At 43.0% G+C, this 18073-nt stretch overlaps 1 protein-coding gene across 1 annotated transcript; it reads left to right on the forward strand.

Annotated features, from left to right (window-relative positions):
- The first annotated feature begins 1830 nt into the window (after window positions 1–1830).
- Window positions 1831–16504, forward strand: LOC144334460 (uncharacterized). The gene is made up of 10 exons (XM_077964269.1): window positions 1831–1968; window positions 2087–2212; window positions 2355–2535; window positions 3576–3710; window positions 6080–6231; window positions 6904–6990; window positions 8556–8702; window positions 9145–9342; window positions 12662–12784; window positions 16389–16504. Exons 1-10 carry the CDS (start codon window positions 1954–1956, stop codon window positions 16392–16394), a joined length of 1170 nt encoding a protein of 389 aa, XP_077820395.1. The 5' UTR covers window positions 1831–1953; the 3' UTR covers window positions 16395–16504.
- The last annotated feature ends 1569 nt before the right edge of the window (window positions 16505–18073 follow it).

The raw sequence follows: 18073 nt of genomic DNA on the forward strand, positions 1-18073 counted from the left end.
TGCACACCTCCTCCCATTTATTTTTATGTATGTGTATGTACAGTCAGCATTCTAGAAAGCTCTCCCTGGCAGCTGTGCGGAGGATGGATGGGACTGGGGCCAGACTGGCGCAGGAAGCCCCGTCAGGAGGTTATTGCAGTAATTCAGCCACTGGCAGATCTCCACCAAAATGAAAATGATTTAGGGCCCCCCATACATTCTCAGTCTAGTTACGTTTCAGAAACTGTGATAAAAGGTATGCCATAAATAAAAGGTTCTTGTTAGAAGCCAAGAAATTTCAATTCTAGCCCTGACACCACTGTTTCACAGGTCAGCATGTCTTCACGATATGAGGGGGGTGAGAACAATTTCCTGCCACCATGTGCCTGTCTCCTCTGGACTTCCCAAGAGAAGGGTGGCGGCAGGAGGCACGGGGAACTCTGGAGCAGGTGTCACCAGGAGGGAGGGAGGAACCAGGGAGCTTGAAGAAAATGTATGGTTATTTTTCTAGCTAAAACCACGTTGTTGGGAGGCAGAGGTGAGAGGATCACCTGAGGTCAGCAGGTCAAGACCAGTCTGGCCAACATGGTGAAACCCCATCTCTACAAAAATATTAGCCTGGTGTGGTGGCAGGCACATTTAATCCCAGCTACTCAAGAGGCTAAATCAGGAGAATTGCTTGAACCTGGGAGACAGAGGTTGCAGTGAGCCGAGATTGCGCCATTGCCCTCCAGCCTTGGCGACAATGCGAGACTCCGTCTCAAAAAAAATAAAAATAAATAAATAAATAAAACCAAGCTAATGGCCTCACCAAGTTTAGTCATGGATACCCGAGGTCGGGGAGGGCCATTACCCTGTGAAGCTTTGGGGATCTACAGTCAGACCACGTAGGACCATGAACAGAAAAAGCCAGTAAGCCCTAAACAGGCTGGATATTGTAGCTGCACGTCCTGGAGCAGGAGTTGAGAGCCCGGGAGCAGTACTGGTGCCACCAGGAACAGGAGGAGGAGCGGTTACTGGAACACCTGGGGCACCTGAGCCAGGAGCTCCACTTCACAGCAGGAAATGGCACCGAGCAGCAGGTGAGGCCCAGAGGCACCACCTCATGGTCCCCACCCATCTGCCAAGATGGCACATTTTCTTTTTGAAAGTTTGGAGTCCTTTTCTCCCCCAACCATGGGAATGAAACCCATCTCAGAGAAGACGCAGTCCCAAGATTCCCCAGCCCCAGGCCCAAGATTCCAGTCACCCCTAAGTATCGAAGCAGGACGGAGGCAGGGGAGGAGGAGCCAACAAGAGCCCCACCCAGAGCTCCTGCCTTCCCCTCCGAGGCCCATTCCTTTGTCCCTTCTGTCCTACATAGCTGGGGGCTGCAGAGGAGGCCTGCCGGGCCTTTGAGTCCCGCTGCCTGCAGGAGACGGAGAGAAGAGCCAGGGCTCTGAGCACACACAGCAGCCCAGAGCGGGGCCTGCTCTCTCAAGGTGGGAAAGCATCTCCTAGGCTCAGATTCCCACAGCAGAAATCTCTGGGGAGTGCATCACCACAGATAGCTGCCCCGTGGGGAGCCCCTCCTGCCCTCTGAATGTGCTTGGCTCTCCTGAGCTCAGCCAGGCCCTGGCTCTTACCTGGCAGGTTCCCCTGACTCCGATAATCTATTGTCTTTTCTTCTCCTCCCTACCCCTGGTGGTGGTCGCTGCCATGTGGCACTTTTCTCTGCCATTTGCAGCAGACAGAGAGGAGTGGGAACAGGAGGCACAGGTGGTGCTGGGTGTGCGGAAGTTCCTGCAGAGTTTAGCGCAGGTAGCAGAAAAGCTTAGGCAAGCTGCTCACCGGCTGCAGGGCCAGGAGGAGGAGAGACGCGGCTGCAGCAAAGCAGGAATCAGAGCCCACAGGTCTGGAACCGCCCCAGGAAGGTGAGGCTCTGAGGCTGACAAGGAACCCGCATGTGATGAGTACATCCTCCCACGTGATCAGATGTGGCTCTTCGGGGTAATGTAATATTCAGGGGTAGGTGGGCTCAAGGAACCATGGACATGCCACAAGGGGAGCGTGAAGAAAGAGAAAGAAGGCTCATCTTAACTTGACCATTATGTTCCCTGTGTTCTAGGTGGTTCAGCGTCTCTCTGATGAGTTTCAGGCGGTGGTGAGGGAGAGACGGAACTTCCTGGCTAGGGCCCTGGGTCAGCTGCAGTACCGACGGAAGTGGAGCCACCTCCAGCTCTTGCACACCCAGGTACTGATCCCTGCACTGGACTTAGCTGAGGAGATCTGTATTTCTGTCTTTGATAGGGGGCCTCAGAAAGAGACTCCCAAGGCAACCACGTGGGACAGGTGAGGACCAAGCACGGAACTCAGTGCTGACTATTTCGTCCTAGATGATTGCCTCAGGAACCCCTGTGTGTTTGGAGAATTACCCTGGAGACATATTCTATGGAACAGTCACCACTTCTCTCAGGGACCAGGCCGCTGCCTGCCCCCTGTTGATCCCATTCCTGAAGCAGCTCACTGCAGCGCTAGTAGGAGCTCCAGGGCTGGAGGATCAGAGGCTAGAAACAGGTCAGGCTTGTCCCTGTTCCAGCGTTGCCTTCTGCTGCCAGTCCTGGCCATGTTTTGATAGGTCCTAATGCTACACTTAGAATTCCCAGCACCATAGGTGTGTATCCCCAGTAGGTTCTTTAGGAAGAACATTAGAGGAACCCAATGCATTAGTTATTGATTGCCCTATAAGAAATGACCCCAAAATCTGATGGCTTAAAATGACATTTATTTTCTCACAGTGTCTTTGGGCCAAGAATCTGGGTGCAGCTTAGCTGGGTGCCTCTGGCCCAGGGTCTCCACAAGCTACAATCAAGGTGTGGGCCAGGATTGCAGTCATCTCAAGGCTTGACTGCTGGAAGATTCACTTCCAAGCTCACTCTTATGACTTTTGGCAGACCTCAAGTCCCTGCAGGCTGTTGGCTAGAGACAACAATTCCTGCTACAGGGACTTCGTGGGCAGCTCACAACATGGCAGCCTGCTTCTCTCAGAGCAAGCAGGCCAGGGAGTGAGAGAGGGCGAGCAAAGTGGAAGCCAACGTCTTTTTTTGAGACAGAGTCTGTCTCTGTCACCCAGGCTGGAGTGTAGTGGCGCAATCTCCACTCACTGCAACCTCCGCCTCCTGGGTTCAAGTGATTCTCCTGCCTCAGCCTCCCAAGTAGCTGGGATTACAGGTGTGCACCACCACGCCCAGCTAATACTTTTGTATTTTTAATAGAGCAGGGTTTCGCCATGTTGGTCAGGCTGGTCTTGAACTCCTGACCTCAAGTGATCTACCCGCCTCAGCCTCCCAAAGTGCTGAGATTACAGGCATGAGCCACCGTGCCTAGCCCCACAGTCTTTTTGACTCTTAATCTCAGAAATAACAACCCATCACTTTTGCCATGTTCTATTCATTTGGATGAACCACTAGATCCAACCCACGTGCAAGGGGAGGGAAGTACTCAAGGGCATGGATACACATTAGGGGGTCACTGGAGCCATCTTAGAGGCTTTGGCCACAACCCTAGGCCCTTGCCCAAATAACTATTTTATTCCCCTCTGTTCGGATATGATAAAGCTGATGTCATCTGGACTTCACCATTCTTCTCCATCCTGAAGAAAGCAGACATCTGGTCCCAAGCCCAGGGAAAAATCTGGTCCCAAGCCCACAAGGAAAAAGCTGAACTGCAAGAACAAGTATATCACAAACCAGGTAACTTCCTTTTCCCCTGTAGCTCCTGTTTGGGATTCTCACGGGAGGCACTGAAGGTATATGATGGGGTAACCCCCGGGATCTAGGAATGTTAGAATCCTGCCTTACCAAACATCTCTTTCTCTCTACCCCCACACTAAAGTTCCCCAAGTGATTTTCCCAAATAAGGAATAACAAATAGGAATCAAAGTACCCTTATGACTGTAACTGGGCAAATTTCCAAAAGGGGATTTCCAAAGGCCCCCTGCCTTCCCCACCAAGCACTGAATCTAAATCTTGGGACTTCACCCTCTATCAGCCAGCCACATGTTAGAAGGAGCTAATGTAAAGGTATGAGGCAGGAAAGGGAAAAAACAAAAAGGGAGAAAAACAGAGGAAATGAACGAAGAGAAGACCTTGCTCCCCAAAGGGACCCCAAATCACTTTACCAATACTACTCCTTGAAATTGGAAGTCAAGAGAGAATGTGGCTTGCCTAACCTGAAGAGCCAGGTCTGCTTCAACTCACACACCTCCCAAGGGGAAGTAACAGAAAATGAATGTGTGCCTTTCAGTAGACCACAATGCAGGCTCCAGGTAAGCACAGCACCATGAACACCCCTGAATTTGAGCAGGGAAGCGCAAACTATGGCCCACAGGCCAACTCCAACCTGCTACCTGTTTTTGCATGGTCCACAAGCTAAGAAAGATTTTACATATTAAAGTGGTTAGAGAAAAAATGACAAAAGAAGAATAAAATTTTTATGGAGTACTTTATGCCACATACTATTCTAACTCTTTAGATGTATTAACTCATTTACTTTTTACAACAAGCCAGCAAAGTAGAAACTATCACTTATCTTTTTTTTTTTTTTTTTTTTTTTTGAGACGGAGTCTCGCTCTGTCCCCCAGGCTGGAGTGCAGTGGCCGGATCTCAGCTCACTGCAAGCTCCGCCTCCCGGGTTCACATCATTCTCCTGCCTCAGCCTTCCGAGTAGCTGGGACTACAGGCGCCGCCACCTCGCCTGGCTAGTTTTTTGTATTTTTTAGTAGAGACAGGGTTTCACCGTGTTAGCCAGGATGGTCTTGATCTCCTGACCTCGTGATCTGCCCGTCTCGGCCTCCCAAAGTGCTGGGATTACAGGCTTGAGCCACCGCGCCTGGCCAGAACTATTACTTATCTTATAGATGAGGGAACTGAAGCTCCTGGATAGGTCAAGAAAGTATTCAAAGATCATATTGCTAGTGAGTAGTTCAGCTGGAATCCAATCCCAAAGACTCTTTCCCCAGACCCTGTGCTCTTCACTTGCTTCCTCAAATGAAAACTTGTTCAACACTATAAAGGCAGTGCCAAAAGAAGATGCAGGTAACACATTTTGGTGAGTTCTCAGGAGGGCAGAGCACTTGCTTTTCTGGACCAGAGAAGCAAGAGAAGGCTTTGTAGGAGAATGAGCCCACACTTCTACCATGAGAGTAGGGAACACTAACTTTGAACCCTAATTTTGGGTCTTGGCTAACAACCCTAATTTTGGGCCCTGGCTAAAATACTTGCTATCTGGCCCTTTCCAGAAAAAAGTTTACTGACTCCAGAACTTGACCAATCTCATTATTAATTCCTCCTTTCTTTGGGTGAAACTAGGAAGGGAATGGCAGAGAGATGGACTGTCCTTTAAGGGTTCCCAGCCCCACTTCAACCTTCTTTGTCTTGCCATTATACAGGCCTTATAATTTTGAGAGTAATTGTATATACATTATCTTGTTTATATATTCTAGTTCTAGAAGATAGTAGAAGACTATTAATTACTTTTTAATAGATGAGAACTGATGCTCAAAGAAGTTTAGTGACTTTCTTGGGGTCTTATAGAACCTGGACTAGAACACAGGTCTTCTGACTGCTACTTCAGCAGTCTTCCCTAAACTTTGCTACCAATCTATTCTTTACTGTTCTCTCAAGAACAATGAAAAGACAATAGAAATTTTAAATACTCAAGGCCCATTACAGACAATACTGTAGGGAAGTAAGAATCTTAAATATAGTTAACATTTGCTGAATGTTTACTATGTACTAGACACTGTTCTGAGTACGTTACATTTAATGCTCCAAGCAACTCAAGGAAATAGAAGAAGAAAATCTGTCGCCATCTTCTGTGGACCCTCATTCTGTCCTTGCCCCCCTGTTCCTATTGACTGAAACTCAATCTTTTTTTCCATAAAGATGGACAGAAGAGCCTGTAGCATGACGCATATATAGCACAGGAGGATAGATGGATGGGTGGATGGATGATAGATGGTTGCAATAAACCTTTTCCTAAATTGAGTTGTGTTGTTAACATATCGTTATTGTACAGAAAAGTTAGTGAAATTATTACTGGTTTCTCCTGATCTCTGTAGACCCAAAGAGCTCTTTGCAGGATCTTCCAAAACCTCAGACAGTGCAGAAGGAAGAGTTGATAACTGTGCAACCCATTGACCTTTCTGCCAGGGAGTTTGTGGTTTACCAGTATGGCCTCTCCATTCGGCACCTCCTCATCCCCCAGCTTCATGTAAGTCTTGTTTCTGGCCTCTCTACGGAACAGTTACTCATGGAGCCTAGAAGGTCAGGGTAGCCAGGAAGAAGTCTTTGAGATGGCAGATATTCCCTAGGATTAAGCACCTGGAACAGCAAACTTTCTAGTATCTCCTTTAAGGGGATTGATGGGAGTTATTTTACCAAACTAAAGTCTAATCTCTCGAATGATATTAACCACAGGTAGAATGAATGAGTCACTTTCTACATGCCAGAAAGTATTCTAATAATTTCCATTAATTAACTCACGTAATCCTCAAAAAAACCCTATGACACAGACACTATTATTTTTCCTATTTTAAAATTGAGCAGAGGAGATGGGGTGGTTAAATAAACTTACCCAAGATCACACAGCCAAAAAGGCAGGGCCAAGGTTAAAATCCAGGCATTATGGCTCAAGAGCCCTCTAGTCTAGTCAACCTCTATTTAGAAAAGTAGTAAATTGATTGTCATATTTAGCATAAATATTAAATATGCAGTTAAATACCCTTTCCATTTTCCTGTATACTAAGCCTACTTACCCTGTTGCAATTTAAATTAATGCCCCAATGCATTTACTTCTCATCAATTTGGCTGATGTTACATAGCTGAGATGCATGGGAGTTTTTTAGCAAAAGGATAGCTTTGGTTTTGTTTTTATTCTTTTCAGGCTCCAGAAATCACCCTGAAGGTTGCTTCTCATCTTCCTGCCACGGAAGCCCAAGGCAGCGCCTTCCAAGGTGCCTTCTTCTATCAGGTGCCGCAAATTCATTCCCAAATGTGGGTTATAAAATTCTAGGGTCCAGTACAGATAAATGAAAGCAAAAAGAACAAATTTTATAATTTTTTTTCTAAAATCCTGATATATTTTATTCCCTCCTGGAAATAAGTAATTTAGCTAAGGCATAATAAATGTCACAGTGTAAGAGCTTTCTCTAATCAGTAAAATGAATATGTTCTGGCTTGTGCCCAGAGAAGCATCATAGCTTGGTACCCATTAATAGATCTCTGTCATTATCAAAGCCAGAGGTTCCAGGCTGGTATTTCCTGTAAGAGTCATGGTTCTAGCTTCAGGAATTCCTGCACAATCAGCATCTTTCTACAGAAAAGGATCTAAATTGTTCCTGTCCTGGCAGTTCTTCAGATATGTAGATTGGAAGTGCCTTGCTGGTATCTGCCTTAAACACTGATGACCGTCTATTGCCAAACAATTCTGAGAGGCAAAACTGCTCATCGATACTGGAGGATTAGAAAAAGATTTATACTTGACTAGTAGGTTGTTGGGGGATTTAATAAAACCAGAAAATACTCACATATGGCACTCTCTACACATTATTTCACTTGATCCTCAAACAACTCGATGAAGTAGATGAGAATTTGATCCCATTTTACGGATGGGTAAACAAACTCAGGTTGTGGTGCAAGTGCCGTGTGCCAGGAACTCAGCCGGGTGCCTTGCAGGCATGGTCTCATTTATAACTCACAACACTATGGGGTACTTTTGTTATCTTTGTTTTAGAAATTAGGACATTGAGGCCCAGAGAGGCCAAGTAACTTCCTCAGGATCACAGAGTTAGCAAGAGTTAAGACTCAAGCCCAGGTGTGTTTGACACCAAAAACTCATTCTTATAACCGTGAGTCTATGCGGCTGCCACTCACAGCTGAGTCAAAGGACAAATCTCAGATTGTCTGATTCCAAACTACCTAAAAGTTTTTTCATGCCAACCAACTGTCCCTTAAGAGAATGAACAGGAAAGTTATTTCCAATCAATAGGCAAGAGAGGTGATTTGAAAACTTGATTACAATAAAGGCATGGAAGATGAAGAAAGCCTTGAGAGCCCTCTAAAGCAGTGATTCTCAAACTATGGTCCTTAGACCTCCTGTACCAACCACGTGGGGAACCTGGGAAAAACGGAAGTACGTAGACCCCACAGAACCAGGAATTTGTGGATGGGTCTCCAGAACAGAATCACCCTCTTGTGATTCTTATTACACACAAGTTTGAGAATCACTGCTTAAGGAAACAGTGATTGGGGGATATTGATAAAAACAGATACACAAGCAACTCTGAATTTCTAAGTTTGTTTTCTATAAGATGGAGACAGTAGGGAAAATTGGGAGACAATGGAGCAAATGACTTATTCAGAGAATTGAACTCAAACAATTTTTCCCTGGTCATCTGAATCTTCCCCTTAGTAAATTTCCATTAGGGCCAGAGAGTCTTGTTTTAGACCATGTGCCATAAACCTTGAGAAAGAAAGAGGCAGTGGGAATGTTCCCAGGGGCAGACATCTCAATGTTTAGGTGTTTTCTCCTCTCAGAGTGCTGAAAACACACTGTTCATTGGGAGAGAGTGTTTGGCCTCTGTGGGAAGCTTTGTTCTGCTGCTGATCCGCTGCCTGGCCCACATCATTGCTGGGGAACCCCACCAGGACTCCAACCCTGCCTTTCTGGGGTCATTTTACAAGGTATTTATAACATGTACAGGGCATTTTGCTTCTCTTTCTCTGTGACTCAGACCCCGTTCCCCAGGAGAATAAATGCTTTAGGCTTTGCAACATTTCAAATCTACTAGAGTCCCAATGTGGCCTTTGGTTCCTCCTGCCTGGCCAAGAAGAGGATTTTCCTAATCAGATTTCTCATGGCAGCATATGACAAAATGCACGTACCACTGATTCACGGAAGTGGTTTTCCTATGAGCACAGCATCTCAGCTTTCTGTGGCTGTTTAACAGTTCACACATAAACCACACCAGAACTGCTAAAGACAATGATAACCCATGGTGAGGGCAAGTGAAGATGAGAACTCTCAAGCCCCATTTTTCTTTCAGCTATTATTTTAAAGCTTTAGTAGCAGTTGTCTAGAAGTCCTACTGATCTGTCTCCCTCGCCTTCTCTTCCCTTGACCAAGGGCCTGGAGGCCTATTTCAGGGAAGCATTCTCTATTACACTGAGAATGTCAGCGGTTTCCAGGGACAGAAAACTTGACCAAAGCATAAGTGCTATCCTGCTGGAAGAGCAGCCCATCTCTGACAGAGAAAGAGATCTTCTGTCTAAACTCATTGAAATGAAGCATGCATCTCCCTTGGAGCCAGAATCACTAGAAGAGGTAACTAACTTTATCACGTGTATCACATGGCCTTGACTAAAATGGACCTCTTCACGGAGTAAATGCCTCAGTGTATTCAGATATTTCTGACCTCAAGCCACGTATGACAATATTTTTTGTTTTGAGACAGGGTCTCGCGCTGCTGCCCAGGCTGGAGTGCAGTGATGCCACTACAGCTCACTGCAGCCTCGGACCTGCCGAGCTTAAGCGATCCTCCCACTGCACCCTTCTGAACAGGTGCACGCCACCATCCCAGAAAATTTTCGTATTTTTTTGTAGAGACAGGGTTTTGTCAGGTTGCCCAGGCTGGTCTTGAACTCTTGGGCTCAAGCAATCCACCTGCCTCAGTGTTCCCAAAGTGCTGGGATTACAGGCGTGAGCCTGTAATCTGACCTCATGACAATATTTTTAAAATCCTATTCTACAGGGCAGACAGTAGTTACATGACTGAGTCATAAGGAGTACAAATGTGAGCTAACTTCATGTCTCTCTAACATATTATCAATAATTAAGCAGAATCCCATCTGTAAAACTGTGACTCATACTAAGTTTAGATGCCCAAGTGGCACCTTGTTTACCCAAACTTATGGTGTGCTGTTTTCTGCGCAAGCTTGATAATTATATTCTTAACATCTTGTTAAAGCACTTTTGCCAGGCGCAGTGGCTCACACCTGTAATCCCTGCACTTTCGGAGGCTGAGGCAGAAAGATCGCTTGGGCCCAGGAGTTTGAGACCAGCCTGGGCAACACTGTGAGACCCCATCTCTACAAAAATAAAAATAAATTAGCTGGGCATGGTGGCACATACCTGTAGTCCCAGCTACTCAGGAGGGTGAGGCAGAAGGATCCCCTGAGCACAGAAGTTTGAAGCTGAGGCTGAAGTAAGCTATGATCGCACCACGGCACTCTAGCCTGGGCAACAGAGTGAGATCCTATCTCAAAAAATACAAGAAAACACTTTTTTGAAAATATCTCAGATTTTAACTATTAAAAATAAAAATCATAAAATTTAAGTATATGATAAGAAAAATATCATCCTGCACTAAAGGTCAATTCATTCTTATGAACAAGAGCATATCGTGCTTCAATATTTATATCAAACTACAATTTTCAAAGCCACTTTTATATATAGTGTCACTTGATCCACCCAGCAATCCTGCAGAGTAGGTAGTGTCTATACTTTTAGCCACATTATTGAAAAAGAAGATAAGGAATTTTCCCAAAGTTATAAAGCTATTTGTAGTGGTGGATCTGAGACTAGATTCTAGACTTCCTGATTCCTGCTAACTGTCCCATACACATATCTCCATCATTGAATCTCTATTAGTTACTAAGACAGATTTATTTTGTGGGTTTGGTAATGATGTTGGTCATCCAGACCACAGAATTCTGTTAGACCCCAATTTCCACAAATTGCAGAGAACAGTCCATTTCCTGTGCTCATCCATCAGCAGCATTTGACATATCTGACCACATTCTCCTTGACGTATTTTCTTCATTTGGCTCCCAAGACACTGGCCTCCTCTGGTTTTCCTCCTACTTCTCTGATTGTTCCTTCTCAGTCTTCTTTGCTGATCCCCCTTCTTTTCTCTGGCCTCTTAATGTTGGAGGGCCAGGACTTAGTCCTGTCCCCTTCTCCAGTTTGTATTTTCTGTCCTTGGAGGTCTCTTTTAGTCTTCTAGCTTTAAATCTCATCTGTGTCAATGACCCTCAAATTTCTATCTTCAGCCCCAGTTCTCTAACTCATACCTCCAACTGTTTATTGGCCATCTCCACTTGACTGTCTCAAACTCAACATGTCCAAAACCCAATTTTTAATTTCTTTCCAAACCTGCTCCACCAAAAACCTTCCCCCATCTTAACTGATGGAAACTCTATTCTTCAGGTTTTTCAGGCCAAAGCATTCTTGAAACTCACCTGTTACACACACCCACAACCAATCCATCAGGAAATCCTGTTGTTCTACCTTCAGAGCATATCCAGAATCCGACCACTGCTCATCAACTACAATACCACCCTTGTGCAAAGGCCACCATTGCCTCTTGCCCGGATTACTATAATCCTTACTAATGGCTTCCTCAAGTCCACCCTTGTTTCTCTTCAGCCTACTCTCAACACAGCAAAGTGATCCTTTTAAAATGGAAATTGGATCTGCTCAAAATCTGCTGTATCTCCCCGATTCACTCAGAGCAAAAGCCAAATAATATTGACATGAGGCTTTATATCTCACTCTCTTACCTACTACCCTTCCCCTCATTCACTAAATTCCAACCACACACTTTCCTCCTCACTATTCAAGCACACTGGGGACACTGCTCCCAAGGGTTCCCTGTGCCTGGGATAGTCTTTTCCCTAGGACAGTGTTTCTCAACCAGGAGGAATTTTGGTCCCCCATGGGATATTTGGCAATACCTGGAGATGTTTTTGATTGTCGTGACTCAGGGGAGGGGGTTGCCACTGACAACTAGTGAGTAGAGGTCAGGGATGCTGCTAAACAGCCTACAATGCATGCGACAGCTCCCAGAGGATAGAGTTACTCATCCCAAAATAGTGCCAATCCTGGTCTACCCCTGACTCCCTTACCTCCTTCTCATCTTTGTTCAAATATCACTTTCTCAATAAGGCCTATCCTGACTATCCAATCTTAATTTGCAACTCTTTCCCCCCTACTCAGCAGCTTTCCCTGAATTTTTCCTATATCCTTTCCTAACACACTACATAATTTACTTGCACTTGTTATTACTTTCCCTCCTGAGCTAGAATGTAAGCTCCATGAGGGCAGAGATGTTTGTTTCATTTCCTGATGTAGGCCATGTGCCAGGCTCATAGTAGGCTTGAGATGTATTTACTGTGTTAATGAACAAGTAGATGTATATGGGCCCTGATGCAATATACTGAAACCACAATCTACCTGAGCTAACTATAAGACAGATAATAGCAAACATCTATTACATGCTTGCCATGTGCCACATGCCATGTTATGATTGAGAGTTTTACATACATGATCTCATTTAATCTTCTCATGCTCTTATAAGGTGGAAGCCACTCTTATTTCTAACTTATAGATGAGGAAACCAAGGCCTAGAAGTGTAAAAACAAAAACAAAAACAAAACCACCAAACTTGCCTAAGACATAGCAATAGTTGTGGAGCTGGAATGTTTGTCCTCTGGCAACCACCATCTATGAAGAAATATTGCTTTAATTTAAAAGCAAAATTGTACATAGTACTCTCAGGTCCACATTCTGGCTAACAAGATCCAAGGGCACTTAAAATAAATGGAAACCAGAGTATTAACACTGTCTTCCACATTCTCTACAGTATATTCAGAAAAACAAAGATCTTCTGCTCTTCACCAATATGAAACATTTCCTAAAAAGCATCCTCGCCGCAGAACAACAAATCCTAAGAAAACCAAGAAATCAATTTGGGAGTGAAGATAAGGTGAGATACCCTTATGATCAATAGCATTAAGATAACAATTAGCTATATGCCAACTATTATTTATTATTGTGTTTGGGCCATATTTATAATTGAACAGAATAAAAGGTTGGAAATTAGTGATGGTATGAACAAGTGACATCACTTCCCTTAAGAGCTTCCCCAATACGAACAGAGAGTGGATCTTATATTTCAGAAAGGATCCAAGAGAGCATAGAGCATTGGTCATCAGGGAAATTTAAAACTGCATTGAGATACTGCACACCAGAAAAATGAAAATAGTAAAAAAGAAGATGTAGTTTAAAGCATAGTTTATCCCTTTCCCTTCAGGCAGGTAACATATTAATCCTAGAGAGAAGGAACTGAGGATCAGACTTGCCCCCATTCATCAAGCTGGAGGAGAACAAAAAGTAGCTAGAACATGGGTCCACTGGCTTCTCATTCAGGGTTTCTTCCACTATACCACAACGATACCAACTGCTGTTTTACAAAAGCTTATTTTTAATCCTAAGAACTTAAAATGTGGCATCTTTAAAAATCAAATGTTTTGGTTCCAAATCATCACTAATATTTTATAAGGTCAATGGATAATATTAGCAAACAGAGAACCCCAAAGTCTTCATCTTCCTCATGCACAGTGGGGACCTATCATGTCAAGATCAAGATCAGAAACTAGCAACCTAGAGAAATAACCAGGCACTGACTCCTCCTGGGCCCCAATCCACTTAATTTAAAGTTACTGCCAGTGTCTGGGATGAAAACTTTTAAACCCTTATTAAAATAACAGCTTTAAAAGGTGAACAGATAATAAATGTATAACTCAACAAATTGTCCAATGTGAATACTACCATATAACCAGCCCCAGATCAAGAAATAGAACATTACCGGTTCTCCAAAAGCAGCTTATGCCTCCTTCTAGTCACTTGTTCCAAGACAGAGGAACCACCATCCTGACTTCAAACACCATCAATAGTTTCTGCTTATTCATGAACTTCATATAAATGGAACCATAAGATATGAGTTACTTTATTGCTTATTTTGTTCCACTTTCTGAGATTCATCCACATTGTGGGAGGTAGTTGTAGTTTGTTCATTCTCTTTGCTGTAAACTATCCCATTGTGTGGATACATTACTACTTACTCATTCAACTGTTGATGCATATGTGGCTATTTTCCAGTTTGGGATTATTACAAACAGTCTTGCACACCTTCTGGTGATGATACATAACCATATTTATCCAGGTACATACTTAGGACTAGAAATCCTGGGTCTTAGGACACGGATATGTTCAGTGTTAGCAGATACTACCAACTAGAGTTCCAAACTATCTACTGCTGCCAACAGTGAAGGGTTCTGGTTGCTTTCGGTTTCTATCAGCACTTAGTATTTTACATCTTTTTTACTGTTTTCAGTTTTCTGGTGTGTGGTATCTCAATGTAGTTTTAAATTTCCCTGATGACCAATGAAACTGAGCATCTTTCATGTTGATATACCATTTAGATACTGTCTCTTGTAAAGTGCCTAATCCAGTCTTTTGCCCATTTTCCATTAGATTGTACCTATTTTTTTTCTTTTTTGTTTCCTTCATATTTATTCATTTATAAAACATATATTGATATTGACTATGTGCCACATACTGGGTTTTTTTCCCACTGGAATCAAGTTTGTATTAACAATCAAAATCTGTACCCTTGTATTGCTTACTTCTCTTGGGAGAAGGGAGTGAGACAATGTACAAATAAACACATAGTGTGTCAGTTTAGAATAAGTCCCATAAAGATAAATGCAACAAGTTGAGGGAACAAAGAGTGATGGGGTGCAGGGCTGCCCTGTTGTATATAGTTATCAGCGAAGACCTCGTTGAGACTTGACAGCTTGCTGGAGAATGGGAGCCACTGGTATAGCTAGGGGAAGAACATTTCACATGAAGGCAATGGCTAAAATGAGGACTTGAGGTAGAAGATGAGGTCAGAGAAGGGCCTGGGACCAGGTAACTCAGGGTCTTGTGCTCGGAACTTGTTTTATCAGGACAAAAATGTAAATTAAACCTGTGTGTATGTTAGCAGAGAAATTGAACTTAGATTCTTAAAAGGATAACTCTGGCTGCCTCTTTTTTTTTTTTTTTTAACAGAGTTTTGCTCTTGTTGCCCAGGCTGCAGTGCAGTGGCACGATCTCGGCTCACTGCAACCTCCACCTCCCGGGTTCAAGCAATTCTCCTGCCTGAGCCTCCTGAGTAGATGCGATTACAGGTGCCCACCACCATGACCAGCTAATTCTTTTGTATTTGTAGTAGAGATGGGGTTTCACCACATTGGCCAGGCTGGTCATGAACCCCTGACCTCGGGTGATCCACCTGCCTCAGCCTCCAAGTGCAGGGATTACAGGCATGAGCCACCATGCCCAGCCAGCTGCCTCTTAAGCAATGAGTCCAGTATTACAAGTTTGGACCTAAAAAGATTAGAAAATATAAGTCCAGGCTAGGCATGGTGGCTCACACATGTAATCCCAGCACCTCAGCAGGCTGAGGTGGGCGTATCACTTGAAGCCAAGAGTTCGAGACCAGCCTGGCGAACATGGTGAAACCCCGTCTCCACTAAAAAAACAAATCAAAAAATTAGCCAGGTGTGGTGGCACATGCCTGCAATCCAGGCTCCTGGGGAGGCTGAGGCAGGAGAATCTCCTAAACTCGGGAAGAGGAGGCTGCCGTGAGCCGAGATCAGACCACTGTACCTCAGCCCGGGTGACAGAGCCAGACTCTGTCTCAAAAAAGAAAAGAAAATATAATTCCTACAAGATGCATGCAAGCAGGCTCATTGCAGCAAATCATGGATTCCTGATCAGCATCTTTTTTTTTTTTTATTTAGATAAGGATTTATTATTGTGTTAAATAATAACATAAGAAAATTTATTTAAAGTACTACACATATACGGTTAAAATAGAACTACATGACAATAGGAAATGAACGGATGAAACGAACAAACCTTATTTTAAAACACTGAAAAAAATGAATAAAAATATCATATATCTTCTGGTCCAAAGGTAACTGTAAAACAAAGAACAAAATTCCAAAAAAGGTAACAGGTAAAGTAGCCATAAGAGATCTGGGACAATAGACAGGATTAAATTATGTAGATATGCAAGGGAATCAACAGAAAAGAAATGTAAGCCTCTTTTGAAATTCAAACATAAAGAGTCCTGCTCTGAAAGTGCACAGAATATCTAATTTTGTCTTTCTGACAACTTCTTTAGAAACCCTATTAATGTTACTTTCAGAAATTCTATGCCGGACCGACCTTATATACAAACACAATTTTAAAATTCTTTTTAAAGTAAGAGGGAAAAGAGACAGAAACTATGGCATCACTTAATAAAGCACCAATATCAAAGTGAAAAATAAGTTGGGATATACCCAAAGGATTATAATAAAAAATATATATTGATGAATAAAGCAAATGTGGGCTTAAAATGCCAACTTATTTTTCACTATTTTTTTTCTTGTTGATTTGTAGGAATTATTTATTCTGCAACTATTTCCCCCATTTTGTGGACTGTCTTTTAATAAAAATAACCATATAATGTTTATCTTTTTCCATTTTATTTTTAGATCTAGAAAGAAAATGGTAATCCCATTTCAGTCTGCATGATTAAAAGGTCTTAAATACATCAGTACAACATCTGATGAAGCTGATAAGAATTACTGGAAAATCTATAATATTCATGGTAAATCACATAAATAATGTGTATTACAGTTTTAGGTGTATATATAATAGGGGCTAATATTTGCCACAGAAGTTGAGGACCCCTGCTCACTGTGACTAAAATTTTCACTGTGACTAAAAGATCATCAGATCACATATCTTATTAAAATAATTATTAAATATATTGACTAAAACTCTTTCTAAGGATGTAAAACTTGTATATGTCATTATTCAGTCAGGCTAAGGTTGTCTATTACTGAATCACAAAGTAGATGGATATATGTATACAATATTTGGTGATCTAGAATGTGTACTTAAAATATAAGCCATGTCACACAAAATTCATTTTGGAGGCCCTGGTTGAAACACCACAAAGAGATAAGCAGTCATATGAAAGTGAAGTTTTGGAGTGCTGATCAGGAGAAACAGCACCATTACTGGGCGCAGTGGCTCAAGCCTGTAATCCCAGCACTTTCGGAGGCCGAGACAGGTGGATCACGAGGTCAGGAGATAGAGACCATCCTGGCTAACACGGTGAAACCCCGTCTCTACTAAAAAATACAAAAAAAAAAAAAACTAGCCGGGTGAGGTGGCGGGCACCTGTGGTCCCAGCTACTCGGGAGGCTGAGGCAGGAGAATGGCATAAAACCCGGAAGGCGGAGCTTGCAGTGAGCTGAGATCCCGCCACTGCACTCCAGCCTGGGCGACAGAGTGAGACTCCGTCTCAAAAAAAAAAAAAAAAAAATCCAAATACACACTTCAACTCAAAAGCCTGCTCAGATTACAAAGCCAATGATTGAAATTCAAACTGCTTCTCACATGGATAATTATCTTTATTGTGCCCTATATTTATCTGTTCTCATGTTGCTAATAACGACATGCTTGAGACTGGGTAATTTACAAAGGAAAGAGGTTTAATTGACTCACAGACCCACATGGCTGGGGACACCTCACAACCATGGCTAAAGGCAAATGAGGAGCAAAGTCACATCTTACATGGCAGCAGGCAAGAGAGCCTGTGCAGGGGAACTCCCATTTATAAAACCATCAGATCTTGTGAGATTTATTCACCACCACAAGAACAGTATGGGGGAAACCACCACCCATGATTCAATCACCTCCACTCAACCCCAAGGAAAGGTCTCTTAACACATAGAGATTATTACAATTCAAGGTGAGATTTGGGTGGAGACACAGCCAAACCATATCATGCACCAAGAGAAGTACCAAAATAGATACACACACACACACACACACACACACACACACAATAAAACATTTGTTAACAAGTATCCTAAGCAATGCAAGGAAGATAGACTACTAAAGAATTAAAACTTTCTTTTTAAAAATATTATTTGGGTAGATAATGAATGATAACTAATTTATGAATTCAGTGTCCATCTGGTATTCAACATTTTTAGCTCTGTAGGTCTTTTGTCATAATTAAGAGGCGTCCATACATGGCTGAGGATTTAGCTGTCAGTCCAACTGATGAAAATACTAATAGTAGATTACTTTCAAGAAAATAAAATAAAAACACTGAAATAACATGAAAAGAAGATTTACAATTAAGTTAAACAAGGATTTTTAA

The sequence above is a fragment of the Macaca mulatta genome, chromosome 14, assembly GCF_049350105.2.
Source record: "Macaca mulatta isolate MMU2019108-1 chromosome 14, T2T-MMU8v2.0, whole genome shotgun sequence".
Lineage (NCBI taxonomy): Eukaryota > Metazoa > Chordata > Mammalia > Primates > Cercopithecidae > Macaca > Macaca mulatta.